We start from the raw sequence: 18,837 nt of genomic DNA, 5'->3' as shown, positions 1-18,837 counted from the left end.
TAAAGTGAGTGAAGAAAAAACGTGTGGTTGTTAGTCCAGTAGTGAGGGGGCGGCACATCGAGTTTATTCAGTAACGGTTGAATACATGTGCCGTATTTACCAGTGACTCCATGTTTATACGATAACTTTTTTTTTTTTTTCGTAAATCTACCTCTCTCTATAAAAGTGGCAACAAAAAAAATTTAGACAGATTCAGTGAATAATGTTTAAAGATAGGTGTGGGTTATATTCATTTTTTGAGAGAAAAAAAAAAGTAACCCTTCCCTCTGCCTAAAAATCAAAAGCAAAGCAGCCCTCTACTTTTAAAAACCGCTCAAAAATTCGGGTATAAGTCACCTCAAGTATCTGAACTGGACTTCGACCGACTTTTGTGGACTCACCGTAAATTAATGTGTTAGAGTAGATTAATTTCGCTGCTAAAAGTAGTCTTATTGATTAATTTTTTATTGCAGTTCAGATATGTGTGGTGGATATGTGTGGTGGTAAATCGACCTTAAGAGCATCTCCTTATATACCCGAATAAAAAAAGAATGACGTCAGAGTTTTCCTTTGGCTTTTACATGCGGAATGACCTTACTTGGTAGAGATACAAAAGACCGAACAGTGTTGAAACCGCGGCTATAGAAACATTTCTAAGTTTCCTTGTAATTTGCATCGTCTTGAGCTAGCTGTAATACAAATTTCGCGTTAGTATGAACATAAACAGATGTGATAGAAAAAAAAGTTATATCACTTACCAATTAATCAGATAACACCCACTGGACACTGGGGGAACAGCTCCAATAGGCTATACATCATGAAGTAATGCTTTAAAATGATAAAATAAACTGTAAGACTGACTTTTTGCATAGAAAATATATAAAAATTATCATACCTGTGGCAGTGTAAGACACTGTTTGTAACGGAAACCAAATTCTAGACTGCCTTCTTCCTCCGATAGATAAATCTTGTATTGGTACCAACCCCGGCATCAGTAAAAACCTTTTGCCTCCATTAAAAAAAACCTTTCATGAGGAAAAAATTGGGCAGTACAAAAGGAAAAGATAACCAAAGGTCAGCACGATCAGCTCAAAAGTAAACAACCACATTTTGATATGTATTTTGTCTACAAAATTAAATAAAATAGATTAAGTATCATTTATACTTGCTTATTTTTACGATACTTCCGTCTTCTTTTCCCCTTTCTTTTAGTGAACAAAGAAATAAAGAAAGAGAAAAAAAAAATCTCAAGAGGCTTTTTTATAAGTGAAAAATAATAATATATCAAATCAAATGTTGTTAGAGACGTCATTTTGTATAATAAGGGGTTTCGACGACAAGTTGAGATAAATAGTTTTTCTACCTTGTGATGGTGGGAACCAGGTTTATGATTTTGATTTGATGTGTATGTTTTACATGGCTCTAAAGGAGGTGTTTGTAAATATATCACTATCAGGATCAATTTCAGGTTTTAGGTTTTAAGTTATATTTAGTTTTTGTTTGTAGAAGAAAAAAAAAAAACTCCCTGTCTTAAGCTTCCAGGTTCTTACTAATGGTATCATATAATTGTAGGATAACGTAAACATGAGACTGTGAATTTTGACTGAAAATCGAAATATCTTACAGATTAAGTGGGTGATTTTCGGCTTGAAATAAAGAAGCTGTCTGAGAATCGAAAACTCTTACAAATTAAGTGAGAGATTGACCGGGAGTAAGTGGCATATGTAAAGTTTTTATTGGACACTCAAGTTTATTTGGGGACCAAAGGCTCATCCAAAAGACCTAAAAATTAGATGGCGTTTGATTTAACGCGGGAATAAATGTAGTCCTCAGCTTCAAAAACCGGTTTAGAAGCTCCATGGTTACTTTGCCCATCAAAAATCTGTAGCCTGTTCCCCTCTTGTTTTTTTTATTTTTGAAGTGTCATATTTTTATGGATTTATTAAGAGATATTCTATATTAAAAAAAAAAGAACCCGGTATCTTAAGCCAAAGTAAATACTCTTGAAATATAGTAACGAACACTGTATGGCATCGAAACTGCGAGAAATGATTCTGCTGGTAGAAGTGGTTATGATATTTCTTCTTTCTCAACTTCTTGTGTAAGTTATGATGTTGTGGTGGACAATCTACAAATGATCACTTGCAGCTGCCCTGACTTCCGCCTTGACAATATCGCATGCAAACACATGTATTTGTTGAAGTGTGATATGTCTTGGTTGTCTGTATTTGAAGGTAAAGATAAATACTATTGAATTCTTTACGGCTTCATTTCTTTACCAACCTTAAATTGAATAGTTTCTTTCGATCTCACTTTCTCAACCATTCCCCAGAGCTCGCCTGATAGCTCAGCTCTTTCTTACTCCAACTGAACAAGCTCCTCTCACCGCTCCAAGCAATTCTTCAATAGATTTTGACACTCTACTTTCTAACATTCATAAACTTAAACGCCAGCAATATACTTTGACCGAAACTGAGCTCGAAGAATTAACGGCTTCAATCACTGGTTTCTCTCTCGTATAAATTCTACAAACATTCCTTCCAATTCTAATTTTACTATACAAAGATAACAAAAAAAAAGTTAATAATAAACGCTCTGTCTAAAAATCAAAAGCAAAGCAGCCCTCTACTTTTAAAAACCGCTCAGCCTTAAGAACCTACGTCATCAAACAGAACACGACGGATGCTCAATTGGACAAAAAGATATTTTTTTTCTCTGTCTCTCTCTCTCTTTTTCTTTGTGTAAAGGAATCACTCCAATTTTTTTTTTGTCCTGTGAACGAAAAAAAAAAAAAATTAAATTAAAAATAAAGAAGCGACTAGCAACTCCATTAGAGCTAAAGACTTTTTTTTTTTGATTCAGCACACACACAAAAAAAGACAACATTAAAAGAAGGGGTACATATATAAATTTTTAATTCGAGACCTTCAATCCGAAAATAAAAAGTAAATCAGTAAAGATGGAAGGCAGACCCAAACGATCGACAACGTTAGAAAAAGATTATAGAGAACGTAAAAGACAAGGAAGAAGAAGAAGTAGTGAAAAGGTAAAAAAAAAAAAAAAAAAATTAATTTGTGTGAAATTTTCCCTTTTTTGTTAATTTTGTGTGTTAGTCGCCAGTCATTGAACCGAGAGAAGAGACAGTATCATCTTTTGTCCTTCAAAAGCTATACCAAGATATACTGGACTTTACAGACCCTGAAGAGTAAATTAAGGGCGATTTTATATAACCCCCCATACATATATATAGACTCATTTTTTTTTTCTCTCCGAACATTAGTGACGAATACGAATTAAGCACACTCTTTCTCGAACTACCTTCCAAAAAGCTATATCCTGACTATTATCAAATCATCAAGCATCCTATCGCCTTGGAGAATATAAAGGTAAAATATCACAAACGCGCTTAAAAAAAGAATTTTTAATTCCGGTGAAAAATGTGTGTACAAAAACAAAAACAAAAACAAAAATTCATGCAAAAAACAAAAAAAAACATTATAGGCAAAGATCGATGCGAAAGAATATACAACTTTGTCCCAATGTAAAGCAGATATTGACTTGATGGTATCCAATGCCAAAAAATACAACATGAAGGATTCACAAGTATATGATGATGCAGTCAAAATACAAAAATTCGTTAAAGGGTGGACACCACCCAAGGAAAAAGCCATCGTAAAACTTCCTGCCCGTGCCTTCAATCATTCCCCAACACCTTCCTCCTCTACAAACAAAATTAAGGCGATAAAGCTTCGCGCAGTAGACAAACCCAAAAGTAACTGCGTCAAAAAAAAACTTTTTTTTTTTTTTTTTTTTGTACGGATCTGTACTAAATAACTTTTTTTTAATTGATAGAGAGCAATATAAAGGAATTAATGGATGCCATTAGCAAAAAGGAAACAAAACGTGCTTTAGAGTTACTGGAAGAGGATCACCATTTAGACCCAAACGAGTTGGTCAAGGTAGAGATGTTTAGTGATACATTTACGTGGTCTCCGCTTCATGCTGCCTCGTATTATGGCGATGTTAAATTAGCTGAAGCCTTGATCGCGAAGGGTGCAAATATCGAATTAAACGATACATGGTATTCAGCAACTCCCTTAGGATGGGCAGCGTTTGGAGATAAGGAAAAGGTCGTACGATTACTTGTACAGAAATATCATGCCAATACCAAGGCCAAAAATATTCATGGACAAGTACCATTTGATGTCGTTTCTAATCAAGATGATCCCAGATGGATCGGTCTATTGAAACCAGTGACGCATACCAAATTACAATTGCAACAAAAGCCCCAACAACAACAACAGCAACACATACAGCAGCAGCAACAGCAGCAGCAGCAGCAATCACAGCATCAGTTGCAGCAACCGCAGCATCAGCATCAGCATCAGCATCAGCATCAACAGCAGCAACAGGTGCAGCAACAGCAGCAGCAGCAGCAACATGTGCAGGTGCAACAACCACAACAACCACAACATCAATTAAGTCAACAACAGGCATTGTTCCAACAACAATTACAGCAGCAACGTCAACCCAGTTCTAGTATGGCACCACCATCACTCCCTGTTCAACAAGCACAATTAAAAGCTCCAGCGCAACCACAATACACGGCGGATGGACAATCCATTCGAAAGAGAAGAGGTAGACCACCCAAGAGTGAAACGGATGCTGCTGCTGTTCGACCTACCAAAGAAATTGATATATCTACTTTTGACCCTGTTGCATTTGAAATTGAGCTTTTCAATGCGATCAGAACCCACACGGACAATTTGTAAGAAAGAGAGAGAGAGAGAGAGAGAGAGAAAGAGAAAATCATCATTAACAAAACATCTTTTAATATATATAAAAAAAAGGGGTCGACTTTATTCAGAGTTATTTGAAGATTTACCCGACCGATCAGAATATCCTGAATACTACAAGACCATCAAGAACCCAAGATCCTTATCTGAAATTGCAGAAAAGATGCAAACCAGAGCTTACCCAAACCTTCATAGTTGGATGAACGATATGAAACTGGTGTTTGAAAATGCCTTGAATTTCAATGAACCGGGATCACGTATCTTTCGTGACGCTAAATTGTTGATGCGCTTATTACATCGACTCAAGGAACGTATCTTGGCTAGATTGGGTGTACCCATCAGTCAAGAGGATGCTGTCTTTCGATTAAGTCTGTCAAATCGTCCCTTTGATGTGGATGCCCTGAGTGAGGATAAACGTAAAATCAAACGGTTCTTAAACACCAATAAATCAAGAACTCAAAGTATCGAACCTGAAAGTAATCAAATTCCAATGATCAATCCTTACCTGATCCAACAACAACAACAGCAACAACAGCAACAGCAACAGCAACAACAACAACAAATGATTTTGCAGCAGCAAATTCTTTTACAGCAACAACAACAACAACAACAACAATTACAACAACAACAACAACAGTCATCCATGAGTATGCCTCCACCTCAAATTATGATGCAACAACCCTTGTATGATGTGAATGCATTTGCAGGTCGACCCAACACACCCATGACAGAGACACCGAAATCACCCTTGGGTAAAGCCTCAGACGAGTTTTACGCCTTATTTCGAAACGGGGGTTCATTTCTAAACGCGATGCGATTAACGTCCGGGGAGGAGGAGGAAGAAGGGTTTAACATGATGATTACAGGGGAATATTTAGGACATAGTATTGTGATTCCCTCTCGAGTACAAACGTTGGTGATTCGACCTGAATTCCCATCTGCATTCAAAGAAGAGGAAGGACGTGTGAGTATCACTATTTTGCAAAACAATCTTCGTTTAAACAATGCTGCGACGAAGAAGGATGTCTGGACCACGGTACCTTTTACAAGAGGAACTAATGCTTTAAAAATTAATATCACTGCCAATATTACTCAACCTGATTCAAACATTCCAGAATATAAATCTCAAATTTATCATTTGTTTATTACACAAACTTGGTAAATATATATAAATATATATATATATATATATAGGGGGAAGAAAAGAAAAAAAAGCCTTTTTTTTTTTTTTGTCATTATTTTACCATTTAACTTAATTAAATAAACACACACCCACACACACACCCACACACACCCACACACATATATACACGGTAACTGAATAATAATAATAATAATAATAATAAACAGTTTATGACTTATATATATACACAAAAAAAGGGGGGGGGGGGAAAGTTAACCCAAAATCGGTTTAATGATGCGTTCCAACACTTGCAAGATCAACACTCTATTTAATTGAGGATCTTGACATCGAGCCCATATTCTATCCATGGCTGTATTACAATTTTGATCACCAATGAGTTGCCTGACCGCGTTGGGTATGACCTCTGTCATTAAAAGTTGTCTTGCACGTTGTTTACTCTCCTCTTTATCCTGTTCGGTACGTTTGGTTTGTTCTTCTTTCCCGTCCAACATCCATTTCCCTTCTGGCCAAAACTGTTCACCCAATGTATTCAGCATACCCACCATGGCATCCGGTGACATGTATTCATGAACGAAATCACTGTACTGTTCCGAGATAAATTCAGTGTAAGTCCTTCGCACGATCTCACGAAGGAGGTTTAACATGGATCGTCTCATCCAAGCCTTATTATTACTCGAAGTTAAATTAAATATCTCGACAATTAATGCATAGGTAGTTTCGATCAAGAGTTCAACGTCCATAGGTGATAAAGCCTTATTTTCCTTTTTTGTTGTTGTTGTCGTTGTCAACTCGACTAGGTCGTGTTCTCCTTCTTCTTCTTCTGTGGGTGAGTCATTTTTCGAGAGGTTACTATGAAGACTGGAGACAGAACCAGCACGCGTCTTACCAAACCAACGAAGATCATCCAAACTATTACGTTCATCCGAAAAAGAATCTTGTCTTGTGTTATGACGTGAAAACATAGATCTGGAGCGACTCACATCATGCAAGGAAGCTAAAGCGGCATCTGCCTCTTCTTTAAACTCTTGCGTGAAGGAAACGACCGAACCCATGTCAGATCTACGTTCCTTTCGAAGAAAGGACAAGAGGATGGGGTCTGTACCCAATTCGATGTCTTGCACAACCGTATCCATATATCTTTCCAAGGCCTGACCTACGGCTTCTGCAGAAGAGGGTGGGAGTCTTTTATTATTGACTGGTTGGATGACCGATGCTGATTTATTAAGCCAGGATTTGTTGTTGTTGTTGTTGGTTTGATGAGTCTGGAGGGGGAGTCTTAATTGAAGTTTGTTGGCTCTTTTAGGATGTCTCGCATGAAGTAAGGTATGAAAAGTTTCGAAATCAGTGTAGGATCGTGTGATGACATAACCACCGCCTTCTGAACCTGCATGATCTTCCATGGCGGGTCGTTCAATTTGAATGATGTAAACGAGTTCATGTTTATTCAATGGACTATCTGGGACCTGAGGTGCAGAAATATCCATGATGGTGAAATGAACAGAATTCTTTGAGAAGATCATGGTAGGTTTCTGTATCATGGTGGTGGATCGTTGAGGTTCTGGTGTACTCGGTGGTGTGACTTGACCCAAAGTATCTTCTTCTCCCTTCTCGAGAAGGGTATCTGCCAAGACGGCAGCGGAAATCGTGGATGTGATGGCTTCCGAAGTTTTCTTGTTTTGATCGGATAACAAATCAATGATCCATCGATTCAAGAAATCGGGATCGCTCAAGTTTTCAAGGACACTACCAAAGACGAAATTAGCGAGTAATTCTTTCAATAGACTCATTAATAATAAAGAATCTCTGTCTTGAGCGGGTAAAGTTCTTTTGAGAAATGTTTGACTGAGTGCTCGTAATTGACGGTGTTGTTCGTGTCTTGAGAGTAATTGAGAAAAGGGAGATTGAGGGTTTTCCTTGACGTAGTGGTCGATGGTCAAGTGGGAGTCTTCCAGGGCTCTACATTCTCTCTTTTTTTTTTTTTATGAATAAAAAGTGAGTCAAGGGGAAGGGGTTTTTTTTGTGTGGCCTTTTTTTTTTTTTTTTTTTTAGGGTGTTACCATGTGAATGATGAGGGTATTAGCTACACCGTAAACGGTAGACATGACAATATCATTTCTATCTTGGTTTAATAGAATCTTTTGGATATTTAAAAATACAACATTCAGTCGTTCCCGAGCTAATTTTTCAAAAGTAGGGTCCTTGTGCTCATTTAAAGGAGTCCACCAACTTGTGACAAAGTCTCTCATGACATAGTCCAGCAACTGATTCACAACAGTGGTTAATGGTGGATAAAACAATTGCACATTCTTTTCTGGTGTTTCACTATTACTAAACTTTTTTTTTTTTTTTAGGGTAGAATTAATATATGCATAATTTTTTTTTTTGGCTTTTAAAAAAAGTTTAAGTTTTTTTTTTTTACTTGTTCCAGTGTAGTTTCAGAGAGAACGAGATGTCGTTCATACTTTTCAAATGGTAATGGACCATCCTGGGTAGCAGCAGAAAAGTAAATTCCTCCTAGACCAAACCCCACCACGAGAAAGACTAAAAAATAATAACCGTCTGTGAAAAGTAGTACAGAGTAGATTGCTAGAAATGAACCCACGAGGGTTGGCACCACTCGTTTTATATCGCTGTCTGTTGGTGTTGGGACACACTGATTAAATAGTTGTTTATATTCATGAAGGATGCCTGGCATTTTGATCTTTTAAAAAAGAAAAGAAATTATGTGTGTGTATATATATTTAAGAGAGAGAAAAAAAAAAAGCACTTGGGCTTGATGCGTACAAAGTATACCCTTATTTTTATTTATTGGAACCCCGTCAAACCCTCTCTTTCTTTTTTGGTCCACAAAAGACGATCATTTAAAATGATTTTTGCCGCTCAGACATTATGAAATCTGATGATGAACAGACTAAGGGCTCATGTTTATTTTTTTTTATAAAAAAAAAAATGTGCACAAACCATTATTAGGTAACAATAGTTAAACCGAGATACTATAATAAAGTAATGAACAGGTGTAGATTTTAAGGGAAAGGGAGACCTATTGTTTTAATGAGTTGTTTTTATAATTCTATCATATCAGCCACAATACCCTTTTTTTTTTTTAAGAAAAAAGTGACCCATCTATACTTTACTGCATTCATATATGAATGGATGTTTGTTCGTTGCTACTACTGCTTAGTTATTTCTTAATGACTGAAATTGTCAAGCTGGTGGGGATCATAAGGAGTATATATGACTAATAAAAAAAAAAAAAAGGACCTGCTTGCGTCTATTTCTCCTGATATTTGAAATAAAATGTAAGTTTCTCCTTTTTTTTATTCTGGGAGCTCTCCTCCACATGAACGGGTAGTTACTTTTTTTTAAAAAAAAACAGCTGGTCATCATGGAGACTGTGTCAATTTAATTTCAAAAGGCCATTGTTTGTACTACCTTGTCTTTTTTTTTTTTCACGTGAAGCTCTTTTACAATCCCCACGCTTTAATTCAATTTTTTTTTTTCACTAGTTTTTTTTTTTTTACTTTTTTACTCCATTTCTTTCACTAAAAAAAAAATGAGACGTGTGGTTTATGGGGTTCTTCCCCACCTAAAACAAACAAGTCGAACACTTCGTACACGACCAGGTAAAAAAAAAAGGGGGAAAGGGAAGGGGAGGAATGAATTCAGTGTCCTATTCACCAAAAAAAAAAAAAAAAAAAAAAAAAACGATATAGAGTTTATGCAAGAACTAGTGGAGAAAGTGACCGAGAATAATAATAATCTACCTCCACCTGCCTTTACAGCCAAATGCTGTGATTATTTTAAACAATTGGATAAAGTAAACGTGTAAACTAGTGTGTTTTATCTTTTTTTTTTTTTTATGTGTATATTTGCCCCATATGACTAAACATGGTTTTATCCTTTCTTAATGTAGCATGGAAAACGAGACTTTTTCAAGATATTAGCAACCGAATTCGGTAAAAAAAAAAAAAAAAATAGGTTATATTCGTCATTTTCCTCCCTTTTAACACTTTAAGCAACACCAATAGATGTTGACCGGGAAAACGCGGTGAAAGAGGCAAAGTCATACGTGCACGAGCAAAACAAGGTACCCCATCATTCCTCTCCTTAGTAATTTTACCTCTTATATCAAATACATGTTTTTAGTCAGTCGAACAAAATTTATTACATTATCTTGAGCCAAAATATGCCCTGTTTTTCGATCGAATTCATCAATTACCCAATGGTTTAAAACTTTTAGCAGATATGCGATCTGATCTCCTCGTAAGTTTACCCTTTGAAACAATTAAAAAAAAAAAAGTCTCACGCATCACTTGACTCCATCAAACAAAAAAAAAATAAGGATATTATGGGTCAAAGAGAATCCGAGTCCTACCTAGAATTTACCAGTTTGGAACAGGATATTCGTCTAAAGTTAAAGAAATATGTCATTGGGTTTTTAAAATTAGAGCAACTTACTTGGCAGACGAGTTCAGCGGAATTACTTGAAAAGGTAAAATATATTTTTTTATGTGTCGTTGTTAGAACACAAGCTGACCTTTATACAAAAAAGATTTGCAGTTATGAAGCAGTGCATGCTGTGAAAGATTGGAAAGACATCAAACGAAGATTAGCTTCGGATAGACGAGTATTTGCATTTGTAGAGAACACGACACCCAATGAACCCCTTGTGTTTGTTCATGTGGCTCTTGTCCCTTCCATCTCAACTTCAGTGCAAGCCATTTTAAACGAACCATTACCCTTAGAGGAAGAGACGAAGCATTTCAAATGTGCTATTTGTTATTCCATCACAACACAACCGGGACTAGGAGGAATTAATTTAGGAAATTATCTGATCAAGCAGGTCGTCGATCGATTGAAAACGCAGTATCCTCAACTCGAGACATTTGCCACCCTCAGTCCTTTACCGGGCTTTAGAAAATGGTTAATGCATCATGACGAGAGCGATCCATCGATTGTAGCGGAGCTGGGTCTTGGCTGGAAAACAGTAAATTTTGCATTTAGATAGAGATGATTTTTTAAGCGCACTTAAAAAAAAAAAAACTGATTTCTTTTATTTAGGAACTGGCTACGTTTGAGGGTCAGGAACAATGGAAGAGTCCATTGATGAGATTGTGTGCAAGATATATTCTTGATGAAAAGCGTATTGAGACAAATGCTTTGGATCCAGTTGGTACAGTTGGGAGGGGAGGGAAAAGGGGGAATCATTCATCTAAAAACAACTCTTATATTTTCCCAGCGAATTTTCACTTACGAAATGGAGCGTGTGCGCATCAAATTCATTGGAAAGGGGATACATCTGACAAGGGAATGCATGAATCCTTTGGCATTATGATTAATTATAACTATATTCAAGATCGATTAGAGGCCAATCACCGATCGTACCTTTCCCAAGGCACGATTGCCGTAAGCGATGAAGACAGTCAAGGCTGGTTATCGCAACATAAAAATTTTATTATTATTTAGAACCAATAATAGCGTACAAGCATCACAAATAAAATGACAGAAGCAACAATAGCAGGAGGACCATATTTACGATAGAGGGCCTGTAAATTTAAATGACGTGCTTTATCCTTAAACATTTTAGCGCTATCCTTTAATTCACCGGAAATGGTGCTCATACGATCCAAACTATCTCCACGCCATAATAAATCCTCCATGTTCTTGGTCATGATACGTGTCACATCTTGTAAATCTTCATTGAGTTTAGAAAGATTACTTTGCGTACGTGTGTCTTGATAAATTCGCTTTGTCTTTTGCATAAATGTATCTAATAATTGTAACCTGTCAGTTTCCCTTTTTCCCTCCCCAATCACAACTCATGAATTTATATATATATGTATATATGTTATTTACCAAACTTGACAAAGGCATAAGGTCTCAATCCAGGCTTATCCACCTCGTTACCATAACTCATGTTGAATTCCTTGACCAATTCTTCTAAATAACTGAATGCAAGCTTACGAGGGTAAGATTGATCGCAGATACAGAGATAACAGACACTTCCTTCAATGATATAACTGTCGTATTTATAGAAGGGTGTTATCACATGTCTTCTCCGCAGATAAAAAAAGTAACTTACTGGAACACGTATTTTCCTGACTCGATGGAACATCTCGGTTCTGAATTTGTGTTGAGTCGCTTAAAGATGGTCTTTGCTTGTCCTTTATATTCAGACAATTCTGTTTCGACCTGTTTTACAAATAAGAGAAAAGGTAAGTTTTTTTTTGAGTGTGTGTGTGTGTGTGCATGGTCAATTGAAAAAAAAAAAAAGGTTACTTGTTCGTCATCCATGCTGGCGGCTAAAGGAAGTCCATCTGATATTCTTGCGATAATGGTAGTTTTGACCATGGTTGTGTAATAATAATAATAATGAAAAGAGAGAGAGAGAAAGAGAGAGAAAAATATACACACACACAAACATTACTTTATTATAAAAAAGGGGGAAAAACACGAAAATTGGTATTGTGACGTGGCAAAAAAAAAAAAAAAAATCACGTTTTTTTTTTTTTTTTTTATTGCTTGACTAAACAAGTCAAAGTTGCAATGATATCACACTTATTGGCTCTGAGAGCGGATTCTGCTTCTGCCTTTGTTAATCCCATTTCCTTTATCTATGAAAAAAAAAATAGACGTTAGAAAACCCCTCCTTTCAATTAATCACATTTAGAGTGGGAACTTACCAAAAGATCCACGTCGGCTTTATTGACAGGTTCGTTTGAACTTTTACTTCTAAAGATATAGGGTCAGAAACAGGGCAGATAATCAAACAAAGAAAAGAACTTACCCAACTAGCTTTTTGTGCTCATTAGCGATTTCTTGTAACTGAATTAAGGACTGCCTATCTTCTTCAGTTAATCATGTCAATGATAATATCTTTTTTTCTTTTTTACCTTGGCAAGTTTATCTGCAGCTTGTTTACGAAGTGCCATTTCATCAGAGGCAACGTTTTTCTTGGGTTCACCATGGTCATGGCTGCAGTTGGAATGGTCGTGATGGTCGTGAGCTGCCATGATGGTTTAATAATAAAAAAAAAGTGCGAGACACCAAGAAAAAAAAAAAAAGGGAAGAGGAAGGATGACGGGCTTTCCCAAAGTCACATACTGAGTTTTATTTGTGTGTGAGTAGGGGGAAATCCATTTTCTTTTTTTATCCGGGGGACAAATTCGCATGAATCTCTCTGGATCTCACTCATGCGTGTTATTTTTAAACCTGGGAAATAGCTTACCTTAAAAAAAAGTAGTAGAAGGATGTATGAAATAGGACAAAAAGACGGCCAAGGGATTAAATGGAAAGTAGTCAATCCACTTTACCCCAGACATCATTTAGCTACATCGTGCCATCAGAAAACAAGGTGATCATACGTCTTTTTTTTTTAAATGCATGCTTGCACGTCTCTAGCAGTCATAACATTTGGCTTTGGAGGAGGGGGCAGTGGATCCATCTACTCAGTGCGGTTATTACTGACTTTGAAAAAGCAAGTAGTAGTTTCTTGTTGAGATCCAAAACGCACTTTAAGACCTTATTTCATTGATGCACAAACACTCTGACAGCAGAAAGGTTTTTTTTTTTTTTATCTCAAATTTACTGAATTGCTTGCAGGAGTTCATTTTAATTTATCCTCGAGAACAGCGGTAAGGATGTGTTTTTATGAAGCTTATAAGGTGATTCTTGTTGTTTCTTCTTTGCCTGGTCTGCAACTAATTTATGTTGGTCAGCTCACTACAGTTATGACACTCAGGCCAAAGTAAAAAAAAAAACTTGGTTGGGGTCACCCATTCTGAAAGAAAGTGGGTTTTGTATGATCAGTGAGTGGATTTTAAGCGTTTCTCAAACGTGTCGTGTTGCATGAGTCCCTGCTTTTGGGCTTTGAAAATGAAAAGTGATCAACATTCATCTTTGTTTTGGATGTGTCACTTCCACGACCATTTATGAAAAAAAGCGTATGAAATTGGGAATGGAGAAATACACCTGACAATACTGAGACTAAACACCCCCCCCCCCCTTTTAAGTTGGAACTTTTTACTATTGCTAGAAAGTAAACTTATAACAGACTAAGCTCAATTTCTGATTTGATAAAGAGTTGCATCGCCGATAGTTAAACAAGAAACGACTTGCCTTTTCTCTTTTCCACTTCCCCTCAACAATAGTGAAAAGTCTGTTTTTTTTTTTTTTTTTGGTGGTATTGGTTGATTTTATGGGATAATTTCTACCCATCTGACTATAGAACAATTTTAGTCTTATATTAGAACTTTAAAAGAAGCTACGAATGATTGAATTAACCCGTGGAATTCAGGTACCATTTATAATATTAATGGGATCATTAAATAGTGCATATATGGAAACCTTAAATCTAAGCATTACTAGCTTAATTTTATACCTTTTTGCCAAAATGATGTCGCATAAAACCCAGAATTTAATAGTATGATATAGGTACGGCTTGTTTTTTGCTTTTGCAGTCACGGGTACGGGGTACGGGTACGGGTACGGGTACGGGTACGGGTACGCTTATCTTTAATTTTGCAGTCACGAGTACGGGGTACGGGTACGGGTACGGGGTACGGGTACGGGTACGGGTACGGGTACGGGTACGGGTACGCTTATCTTTAATTTTGCAGTCACGAGTACGGGGTACGGGTACGGGTACGGGTACGGGTACGGGTACGGGTACGGGTACGGGTACGGGTACGGGTACGGGTACGGGTACAGCTTATTCAGTTGTTGAATTTTTATGAGTTTACCTACGAAATTAAAGCCTGGAAAAGATCTAATGGCCAAAGAAGTCTTAAGAGATCCTAAAGTCATAAATCTCGTCACTGAATCTTTGGTAAAAACAACAGACGACTATTTTATTGGAAACTGCGAATGGAAAGACGGTACATGCTCCGACATGGTTCTTGAGCCGAAGAACGCTCTCTCAGATCTTCCTCCTCTAATCGTGGAGATTCAGCATACAGTTAGCAGAGCATTCATGAAAAGAGCTGTTGGCTATTGCTTACAAGCGTTTGCAAGATACCGTAAAGATCCTATAATGTTGATAATTTGCGTAGAGAAGCTTAATCAAGATAATGTACATGTGGAACTAAGCAAGCTCCCAGGTGTCTTCTCATACTTTTCAGAACCATGGACCGAACACTGCTATATTATTTCTAAAGAAAGTATCAAAGATAATCTGTCGATTCCCCTGCACCCATTAGTTGCACTTGGTTCTTTTTTTACAAACCGTAGTCTCTCATTAGCAGATCATCCATTCAAAAATGATCCAACGGTTCAATATTTATACACCTCAGCAATATTGCAGCATCAAATTAGCGTCATTAACAAAGATATTCCGCTTTCATTTATGGATTTTCAACTTATGGAATATAATAAATTATTGACACTCGCACATTCACTTAATCAACCACAGTTGGGAGAAGCCGTTAATGATGCAAAGACAAGAACTCTGACGATGAAAAGGGGATATGAAGAACTATTTGCTACAGAATCTTCATTAAATAAAAAAATAAAAACGAGTGTCCCACCACCACCAACAACATCCACACCCACCACCGCAGCTGACAGGAACGATAGCAAGTATGAAAATGCCATGAAATTTGTCACTGAATTTAAACAAAAGAAAGAGGAGAAAGAGCTAACAATGGATTGGGTCGCTTGTTGGAAAGAAGGAAAGGACTTGGATATATTCAATTATAAAAATTCTGAATCATTACGTCAACAATTCATCAAGTATACCAAAAGGAAGTCAAAGCAAACGAATTCTGATAATTCAAATTGAAAAAAAAAAAACAACTTTAATATTGGAAAACCTATTTTTTATCAAATTATCTTTCTTTTCATTTCCGTATTTTTTAAAACCCTGTTGAATACAGAACTTAGGGCCAATGTGTTAGTAATTAATAAAGGAATCATGGATCAGATATTTGACATTTAAATGTTACTGTTGAATTAGTAATTATGATTTATGAGTCATTATGTGCTTGTTAGAAGGTGATGTGTATTTTTATGAATTATATTTTATATGTGTAGATTGTTATATTATGTTGAGTAGAAGTAAAATGTCTATTAAGTAACGTCAGATCGCGGCAAGTCTATAACTGATGAGCGGCACTCAAGAAGGACCAATTTGGATAAAGAAAGTAAAATACCCATGAAATAATAAAAGGCTCAGAAACTAATAAGCTTGCATTCATATTTAAACGCAAAACCGTTTAAAGGATAGGCAGGTTTAATCTAATTGTGGGTGAACTTTAGCTATTATTTACTAATCTTTGATTATATCCCTTATAATGGGATTGCCAATATCTCGCAGCTTTTGTTTCTGCATTTCATCATCAGAAAAATAGATCGCAAATACTACCAACGGGTCAAGTTTGTTTGGTTCGTCTTCACTAAAGTTAATTGCATTTTTGAGGATAATTAGGCAACTTTCCGCCCACACAGTACTCTTGAACGTCTGTCTATGAGAATTTTCCAAAGTGGGTGATAGTAGTGATCTTACTGACGAGGAGATCTTATCAGTACAAAGAATAACAAGCGAAGGCTCAATGTCAAAGCGGTAGGATATTTCCAAGCATTTTTCAACTGATTTTTTCATCGAAATTTTTGTAATGTCTGACTGAATCTCCAAAAGGATTGAACGTGATTGAGCCATATAAAGAACAAAATAAGAACCACTACCCAAAATTTCTAATTGAACAAAACTGAAATTAGGACAATCCTTTTTTATAATGGATTCAGCAAGCAATTTAATAAATGCAGGGCTTTGTAAAATTTTTATAACTAAAAGAGTTATCAGCAAAAAGTATTCAAATTGGCTTTACAGGTTTTACCTACTTTCACTCATTGTAATCAAAACTGAAGAGTAAAATAAACTGTTGTCGAACTGTTGGTCGAACTGCAACCGTACCCGTTACCCGTACCCGTGACTGCAAAATTAAAAATAAGCCGTACCTATATCAACTAAGTAATTCTGTAGAGTTGAATTTCAGAAGACCTATTTTTTTTTTTTTTTTTTTACATGGTCTGCCATTGGGTAATTACCCAAACTTTATTTTTGATGCGTTAAACCTCCTATGGGGTGGGTGTGAAAATGAAAAAACGTGGTAGGCTGGCTTTCAACCTAGAACGAGGGGGATGTTGTGTGTGCGGGGGAAACCCAAAAGATTAGATAAATAAAACAACGAATATGTGTCCAATCTACAGAATATGACACCCGCTTTACAAACAAAAATTGTGTGGTATACAGAGGAAAAAAAAGAAAAAGACGACACACAACGCGGTGATAATTTTAAAAGAAAAATCCCAAATTTTAATGGTAATTAGTTTAATATTAAAGAGCTTTTTTTTTTTTTTTGTTGCTGTTGGTAGGGTTTTCATGCGGAGGAGAAGAAAAAAAAATGTACAAAGAGAGAAAAAATGAGCCCGCTCAAATATGACGGAAGAAAGAAAGAAGAAAGGATAATTGGCCTATTCAAGGATGGGATGGGGGTATGAGGTTTTATGAAAGCATGCATCCATAAGACTCACGTTGACTATAAAAATGGAAAGAACCAATATAGGTAAACTAATTTAAAAAAAAAAAAAAAAATTAGGGGAAATTAGATTCTATATATACTAAATATAAATTAGCCTTTTAAAAAAGAAAAACTTACAAAGATACCCAAACAAACAAAAACGTGCCAGATGGCATGACTTGTCATACCAGCCGCATCCAATTTTCCAGGAAAGAATTTTTCTGGAAACCTTTTCGCGTAAACCGTGACACCACAGATGTACATGGCAGCGCCAATCAAGGCGGGTTTCAAAAAGAGTAGAGTCTGATGAGATCCCTTCATACTGGCCATGTGAACTAAAGGTACGATACTCGAGAAGGCCATAGCCACAAAGAGACCAATACGTAAAGGTCGGTAACGCTTCGTATCAAAGAACCGAAAGAACGGCAAAATCACACCAATACTTCCAATCAAGCAACTAAACACAATGTAACGTATGCGAGGGACAGGATCACAGTAAAAACCAAAGTGATTAATGAGCGAGATGGAGGCTGTGATGAGAAAAGTAATTCCAATGTAATCCAAAGTGGCTGTGAAGCTCTTGACATGATGTGCTGAGTGACAAATAAATGTATGGTAAATCGATGAACATAATAAACATGTCAACGAGGCCAAACAAAATGCTGTAAACACGAGTAGATCCCGACTAGAAGCTTCAGGGAACTTGCGCTACAAAAAAAAAAAAAAATTATTATTATTCGTATTCCCCCCCTCTTTTTTTAACATTATATACATATAAATAGAAATTTACCTGGAATATGCTGACGGACAGATAGGAAAAGAAAAAGAAACCAAGTAAATGGCTCCAGATATTCATGGTTTCGTTATGTAATTTAAACAAGGAACGTAAACAATCCCTTGTGTTACGATAGAAACGGTAACCAGACAACACATATTCGTTTTCTTGTCGATCCTTGGGTAATTCTTCAATCAATAAGAGACGTTTGGCACCAAGGGATAAAGCTTTTGCTGTATCCCATGTCTCATCCATGTATTCGATAAAGGCAGCATCTTCATAATAGCTTGTTTCTTGCTTGATTTTTTCATTGACAGAGGCAATTAATTGAGCTGCTAATGAACCATGAGCTGCTGAGGCAGAATAAGATCTTCCTCGGCTGTAAGGTACCGTTAATGAATCCTTGGCCGAAGAAAACGAAACGACATGGGATTGTGAGTATCGACGTAAATGAAGGTTGCTTTCTTCACCCAAACACAATAACGGTTCTTCAGCCATTTGAGGAGGTGCCATCTTTTTAGGGTTGTTTTGTTTGTGTTTTAATAGTTGTAAAAAAAGAAAAAAGAAAAAGAGAAACAACAAAAAAGGGTTTAGGGTGTGGTGCGCCCATATATTTTTTTTATTTTA

At 36.4% G+C, this 18,837-nt stretch overlaps 8 protein-coding genes across 8 annotated transcripts; 3 read left to right on the top strand and 5 right to left on the bottom strand.

Annotated features, from left to right (window-relative positions):
• The first annotated feature begins 3,152 nt into the window (after positions 1-3,152).
• EV154DRAFT_449887 (uncharacterized protein) lies at positions 3,153-5,969 on the top strand. The gene is made up of 6 exons (XM_051597193.1): positions 3,153-3,184; positions 3,260-3,365; positions 3,481-3,759; positions 3,834-4,333; positions 4,514-4,747; positions 4,830-5,969. The coding sequence occupies exons 3-6, from the start codon at positions 3,541-3,543 to the stop codon at positions 5,935-5,937; spliced, it is 2,061 nt and encodes a 686-aa protein (XP_051453539.1). The 5' UTR covers positions 3,153-3,184; positions 3,260-3,365; positions 3,481-3,540; the 3' UTR covers positions 5,938-5,969.
• Positions 5,938-8,669, bottom strand: EV154DRAFT_605861 (PXA domain-containing protein). The gene is made up of 4 exons (XM_051607499.1): positions 8,339-8,669; positions 7,977-8,252; positions 6,156-7,886; positions 5,938-6,088 (listed from the first exon to the last, which is right to left on the bottom strand). Exons 1-3 carry the CDS (start codon positions 8,612-8,614, stop codon positions 6,171-6,173), a joined length of 2,268 nt encoding a protein of 755 aa, XP_051453538.1. The 5' UTR covers positions 8,615-8,669; the 3' UTR covers positions 5,938-6,088; positions 6,156-6,170.
• An 803-nt stretch (positions 8,670-9,472) lies between these two features.
• On the top strand, positions 9,473-11,254 carry EV154DRAFT_567926 (malonyl-CoA decarboxylase-domain-containing protein; the record flags this gene model as incomplete). Its single annotated transcript, XM_051606047.1, has 9 exons — positions 9,473-9,542; positions 9,633-9,736; positions 9,833-9,875; positions 9,948-10,006; positions 10,066-10,182; positions 10,262-10,411; positions 10,472-10,906; positions 10,981-11,088; positions 11,159-11,254. 9 exons carry the CDS (start codon positions 9,473-9,475, stop codon positions 11,252-11,254), a joined length of 1,182 nt encoding a protein of 393 aa, XP_051453537.1.
• EV154DRAFT_27461 (Longin-like domain-containing protein) lies at positions 11,255-12,524 on the bottom strand. Its single transcript, XM_051594723.1, has 4 exons — positions 12,199-12,524; positions 12,002-12,111; positions 11,776-11,939; positions 11,255-11,689 (listed from the first exon to the last, which is right to left on the bottom strand). Exons 1-4 carry the CDS (start codon positions 12,268-12,270, stop codon positions 11,382-11,384), a joined length of 654 nt encoding a protein of 217 aa, XP_051453536.1. The 5' UTR covers positions 12,271-12,524; the 3' UTR covers positions 11,255-11,381.
• EV154DRAFT_27430 (uncharacterized protein) lies at positions 12,375-12,999 on the bottom strand. The gene is made up of 4 exons (XM_051594719.1): positions 12,813-12,999; positions 12,707-12,756; positions 12,603-12,648; positions 12,375-12,533 (listed from the first exon to the last, which is right to left on the bottom strand). The coding sequence occupies exons 1-4, from the start codon at positions 12,930-12,932 to the stop codon at positions 12,435-12,437; spliced, it is 315 nt and encodes a 104-aa protein (XP_051453535.1). The 5' UTR covers positions 12,933-12,999; the 3' UTR covers positions 12,375-12,434.
• Positions 13,000-14,689: 1,690 nt separating this feature from the next.
• On the top strand, positions 14,690-15,857 carry EV154DRAFT_522240 (uncharacterized protein; the record flags this gene model as incomplete). Its single annotated transcript, XM_051602978.1, has 1 exon — positions 14,690-15,857. One exon carries the CDS (start codon positions 14,690-14,692, stop codon positions 15,695-15,697), a length of 1,008 nt encoding a protein of 335 aa, XP_051453534.1. The 3' UTR covers positions 15,698-15,857.
• A 28-nt stretch (positions 15,858-15,885) lies between these two features.
• EV154DRAFT_522239 (uncharacterized protein) lies at positions 15,886-16,771 on the bottom strand. Its single transcript, XM_051602977.1, has one exon. The coding sequence runs from the start codon at positions 16,571-16,573 to the stop codon at positions 16,184-16,186; it is 390 nt and encodes a 129-aa protein (XP_051453533.1). The 5' UTR covers positions 16,574-16,771; the 3' UTR covers positions 15,886-16,183.
• Positions 16,772-17,207: 436 nt separating this feature from the next.
• Positions 17,208-18,791, bottom strand: EV154DRAFT_522231 (hemolysin-III related-domain-containing protein). Its single transcript, XM_051602976.1, has 3 exons — positions 18,226-18,791; positions 17,574-18,143; positions 17,208-17,485 (listed from the first exon to the last, which is right to left on the bottom strand). The coding sequence occupies exons 1-3, from the start codon at positions 18,721-18,723 to the stop codon at positions 17,420-17,422; spliced, it is 1,134 nt and encodes a 377-aa protein (XP_051453532.1). The 5' UTR covers positions 18,724-18,791; the 3' UTR covers positions 17,208-17,419.
• Between the last annotated feature and the right edge of the window lie 46 nt (positions 18,792-18,837).

This window comes from Mucor mucedo (genome assembly GCF_025094135.1).
Source record: "Mucor mucedo strain NRRL 3635 chromosome Unknown EV154scaffold_114, whole genome shotgun sequence".
NCBI lineage: Eukaryota > Fungi > Mucoromycota > Mucoromycetes > Mucorales > Mucoraceae > Mucor > Mucor mucedo.
This window is presented reverse-complemented; position numbering and strand designations above follow the sequence as displayed.

Excerpts from the sequence above, each read along its gene's own strand:
- EV154DRAFT_449887 (XM_051597193.1), top strand. The coding sequence starts at position 3,541 with ATGGTATCCAATGCCAAAAAATACAACATGAAGGATTCACAAGTATAT. Across the intron at positions 4,334-4,513 it reads CAGCAGCAATCACAGCATCA|TTCTAGTATGGCACCACCAT; the intron begins GTTGCAGCAACC and ends ACGTCAACCCAG. Across the intron at positions 4,748-4,829 it reads AGAACCCACACGGACAATTT|GGGTCGACTTTATTCAGAGT; the intron begins GTAAGAAAGAGA and ends TATAAAAAAAAG.
- EV154DRAFT_605861 (XM_051607499.1), bottom strand. The coding sequence starts at position 8,614 with ATGCCAGGCATCCTTCATGAATATAAACAACTATTTAATCAGTGTGTC. Across the intron at positions 8,253-8,338 it reads CTGAAACTACACTGGAACAA|TTTAGTAATAGTGAAACACC; the intron begins GTAAAAAAAAAA and ends AAAAAAAAAAAG. Across the intron at positions 7,887-7,976 it reads ATACCCTCATCATTCACATG|AGAGAATGTAGAGCCCTGGA; the intron begins GTAACACCCTAA and ends AAAAAAAAAAAG.
- EV154DRAFT_27461 (XM_051594723.1), bottom strand. The coding sequence starts at position 12,270 with ATGGTCAAAACTACCATTATCGCAAGAATATCAGATGGACTTCCTTTA. Across the intron at positions 12,112-12,198 it reads CCAGCATGGATGACGAACAA|GTCGAAACAGAATTGTCTGA; the intron begins GTAACCTTTTTT and ends TTTGTAAAACAG. Across the intron at positions 11,690-11,775 it reads TTATGCCTTTGTCAAGTTTG|ATACATTTATGCAAAAGACA; the intron begins GTAAATAACATA and ends TACAATTATTAG.
- EV154DRAFT_27430 (XM_051594719.1), bottom strand. The coding sequence starts at position 12,932 with ATGGCAGCTCACGACCATCACGACCATTCCAACTGCAGCCATGACCAT. Across the intron at positions 12,757-12,812 it reads CTGCAGATAAACTTGCCAAG|TCCTTAATTCAGTTACAAGA; the intron begins GTAAAAAAGAAA and ends GAAGATAGGCAG. Across the intron at positions 12,534-12,602 it reads AAGCCGACGTGGATCTTTTG|ATAAAGGAAATGGGATTAAC; the intron begins GTAAGTTCCCAC and ends TTTTTTTCATAG.
- EV154DRAFT_522239 (XM_051602977.1), bottom strand. The coding sequence starts at position 16,573 with ATGGCTCAATCACGTTCAATCCTTTTGGAGATTCAGTCAGACATTACA.
- EV154DRAFT_522231 (XM_051602976.1), bottom strand. The coding sequence starts at position 18,723 with ATGGCACCTCCTCAAATGGCTGAAGAACCGTTATTGTGTTTGGGTGAA. Across the intron at positions 18,144-18,225 it reads TGTCCGTCAGCATATTCCAG|CGCAAGTTCCCTGAAGCTTC; the intron begins GTAAATTTCTAT and ends TTTTTTTTGTAG. Across the intron at positions 17,486-17,573 it reads TTGTTTGTTTGGGTATCTTT|TTTACCTATATTGGTTCTTT; the intron begins GTAAGTTTTTCT and ends TTTTTAAATTAG.